This window comes from Pyxicephalus adspersus, chromosome 1, assembly GCF_032062135.1.
Source record: "Pyxicephalus adspersus chromosome 1, UCB_Pads_2.0, whole genome shotgun sequence".
NCBI classification, from domain to species: Eukaryota; Metazoa; Chordata; class Amphibia; order Anura; family Pyxicephalidae; genus Pyxicephalus; species Pyxicephalus adspersus.
The window spans coordinates 21901885-21905227 of NC_092858.1; the positions used below are offsets into that span (position 1 = coordinate 21901885).

The 3343-nt window shown below is 37.2% G+C and overlaps 1 protein-coding gene across 1 annotated transcript in view; it reads left to right on the forward strand.

Annotated features, from left to right (window-relative positions):
• The window catches only part of VPS36 (vacuolar protein sorting 36 homolog), a 21744-nt gene that overhangs the window by 4104 nt on the left and 14297 nt on the right, over nucleotides 1-3343 (forward strand). Inside the window, exons 3-5 of the mRNA XM_072403693.1 lie at nucleotides 656-726; nucleotides 2985-3099; nucleotides 3176-3265. Coding sequence (XP_072259794.1) covers nucleotides 656-726; nucleotides 2985-3099; nucleotides 3176-3265 — 276 coding nt within the window. The remainder of the gene's footprint in view (nucleotides 1-655; nucleotides 727-2984; nucleotides 3100-3175; nucleotides 3266-3343) is intronic.

Consider the following 3343-nt stretch of genomic DNA (forward strand, 5'->3'; position numbering starts at 1 on the left):
ATGGCCTATCAATGCCTCTTCTTAAGGATTAGAACTGAAGAAGCGGCTTGGAAAAGCTATGAAGCGTTGTTAATTGGTCAATTCCAGCTGACTAACTTTAGATATAAATTTTCCAATTTAAGATAATCAAATTAAAGCACAAAGTGATCAGATGTACTTCCTGTATCCCAAATATCTAATAGTATATTGATAGCTTTAGAATTGCAGATGTTTTATTCTCCAGCATCTACCTAAAATTGACCTTAGAGTCACAGAATATACCTGGGGATTAAGGCTTTAAAGTAAAGATAGCAGAGACTGTTGATCCAGGTAACATCTGATTGCCTCATGGAATCAGGAAGGAATTTTTTCCCCTGTTGGTGCAACCAACCAGGGTTTTTTTTGCCTTCCTCTGGATCAGCTATGTCCATAGGGTTGTATATCTGGGATATGTTTATTTCTCTTGTGGTTGAACTTGATGGACTTATGTCTTTTTCAACCTGACCTACTATGTAATTTTGTGACTTCCAAAGCTCAAGGTAGCTGTCTTCATGATAAAACCACAAATTCCAAACTGACTAAAAGATTTTAGTTCTTTTAGGTGTCATGTGCAAAATATTAGGAAAAGTGAACTAGCACTTTGTAAATTAGTGCTTTTTGTGTTTCCTTTTTGTAGGATTTCTGTATTGCAATTCCTCTTTCTCATATTGTATTCACAGAAGAGCAGGCTGGAGGAATTGGGAAAAGGTATGTGTTTTATGTTTATTGCATTTTGTCTTTTTTGTGATATTGGTCCTATGTATAAGGAAGCAGCTAGGCTGTTCCCCAGAAAATGGGATTGTTTATATGCAAATAACACTATGGGCTCCATTTATAAATGAATAATCATCAAATTGCTTTTAATACTATTTGCATTGCAATTAATTTCCTATTGTGATAGTTGTGCTCTTTTGACGATTGGCCACTAGGTGGCAGAACGAGTCATTGTTTTAATAGGAGACTTGTAGAGAGATATGATCGTAAGATCGTAAGAGGAATTGACAGCGGAATAATCCATATATGGAGTCCTGTGTTTCTGCTTGCTCCATTGTAAAAGTAATGATCAGCTTTAAAGCTCAACAAATGTATAAGTGTTGATCAGCCTGATTGTCGGACAGTATTTGCCATTTTGAACTGGGAGAATGCCGCCTAATGAACTATACAATGGAATGCAGACTGACCACCACTTTATCAATATGGTGATTGCCATTTTTTTTGGAGGCTCCTGTTATTATGCTAGGCATACACTATGGGCTATATTTATAAAGCAAAGAAACCGACATTCCCTCAAACATTCCCTGGTGGGAATCAATTACTGCCATTAAAACACATGGACCTGGTGGATTCCGACTAGGGAATGTTTAAAGGAATGCCAAATTCCCTGTTTTTATAAATCGAGCCCTATGTGATTTTGAAATGTTATTTTTGATTGATGTAATGATCGACACACAACCATTACATCACGATTGACTACAGATAATTAGTGTACTGTTTATTTGTTCAATATTTGGCTGTATTACTATAAATAGCATTGCTGTATTCAATCAAAAGTTCCCTGATCAATTTGTGATCAGAATTACAGCATTTCTTTCCAAAAGCCAGCCCTCTGTTCCCATCAGGGCTGTTAGGGTGAGTACTGATGTAGGTGGCTGTGATATTTTCTGAAGGCTGGGTACAGCACCCTGCTTGCCGCTCACACCTGCCATGATCTGCACATTGCACAGAGACCCAGTGATAATGTCACCAGGTTCTAAAGGTTTTGTTATGAAAACCTAAAGTTTTATTAAATAATGTTATTAGCATGTAATCTGCTCTGTCATTTCAGCTAATTGTTAAATGCTGCACAGTGCGATTGGAAAAATATTGTTCCTACTTCTTCTGTTAAATTGTATAAACTAGTAGGCAAAACAGCCATTTAGACATTTGGGGTATATGTAATAAATCGGTTTCACAAAACATTTACTGGTGGTGAATCAAGCATTGACATTTAAAACAAAAACACCTAAAAGATTCACCTTTCATTTTTCATACTGAGCTGGCAATTGAAAAACCAGAATCTCTTTTAGCCAGTTTAAAACATTATTAATAAACAGGATTTATATGGTGCCAACAATTACACAGCACTGTACATTAAATAGGGGTTGCAAATGCCAGACAGTTACAGACAGTGACACGGGAGGAGAGGACCCTGCCCTGAAGAGCTTACACGTTTCCTCAAACATTCCCTGCTGGAGATTCAATTACTGCCATTGAAACACATGGACTTTGAATATTCTCCACTAGGGAATGTTTGAGGGAATGTCCGATTCACTGCTTTATATGGAGAGCCCTGTGTGTTCTAACTTGATTATAGTGTGATGAACACCACTGATAACCGTATTTCTATAATAACAATATATTTTTGTTTTTCCTGTATAAAATACTAATGACATTGGCAATGTACATGTGTGATATTGTGGATTTTTTTTTCCATGTGCTGATTTTACATGATCAAAGGCTTAAATTATCTGCAATCTGTGTCTGGCACACGTCAGCCTTTTTCCGTGTGAATATTTCACCCCTTGGTCTTCACAGAGCCTGCCATGTACTGTAAATATAGCTGGGAAGGGTGATCTTATTTTAGCAAGTATATCCTGTGCACAAACATGAAATACACTGCTAACTGTAATTGTAAAATAGTTTATAGGTGACAATTACAAGATTTTAGTTTATTTAAAGCTGAACTCCGGTCTTCCCTTCAGTCTTGCACTGTACAGATCTGCTGTACTCTCATTTTCTTATTGTAATGTCATTGCACCAAAGTCCTGTTGGGACTGTGCAAGATAGGAGGTGAATATTGCAGCTTTTTCTTTTTATGAAGCCTTGGCTATTAAATTGATTCTTTAAAAATATGGATTTAGCCTTTAAAATGGAAAGAATGTTCATCATAGCCCTTCATTATATTTTTATTCTCCCTTTACTTGCAGTGCCAAAATTGTTGTACATCTTCATCCACCCTCTCCAAACAAAGAACCCGGACCCTACCAAACTAGTCACTACTCCTATGTCAAGCTTTCATTTAGAGAGCATGGTCAAATTGAGGTAAATATATGGAGTGTTAAATAGAATTATTCACCTCAGAGTCACTATATTGGCGTGTTTTTCATCCTGTTTGCAGTTCAGCCGACGACTGTCAGAGGAGTTAACACAGAGACGATGGGAACGCACATCATCCGCACCCTCTGTTCAGGCAAACAAAGGTCCACAGGTAAATTCTGTGACACATTTATTATGTGTATGAAGTATATATACCGTGTTTCCCCGATGATAAGGCAGGGCCATCAAA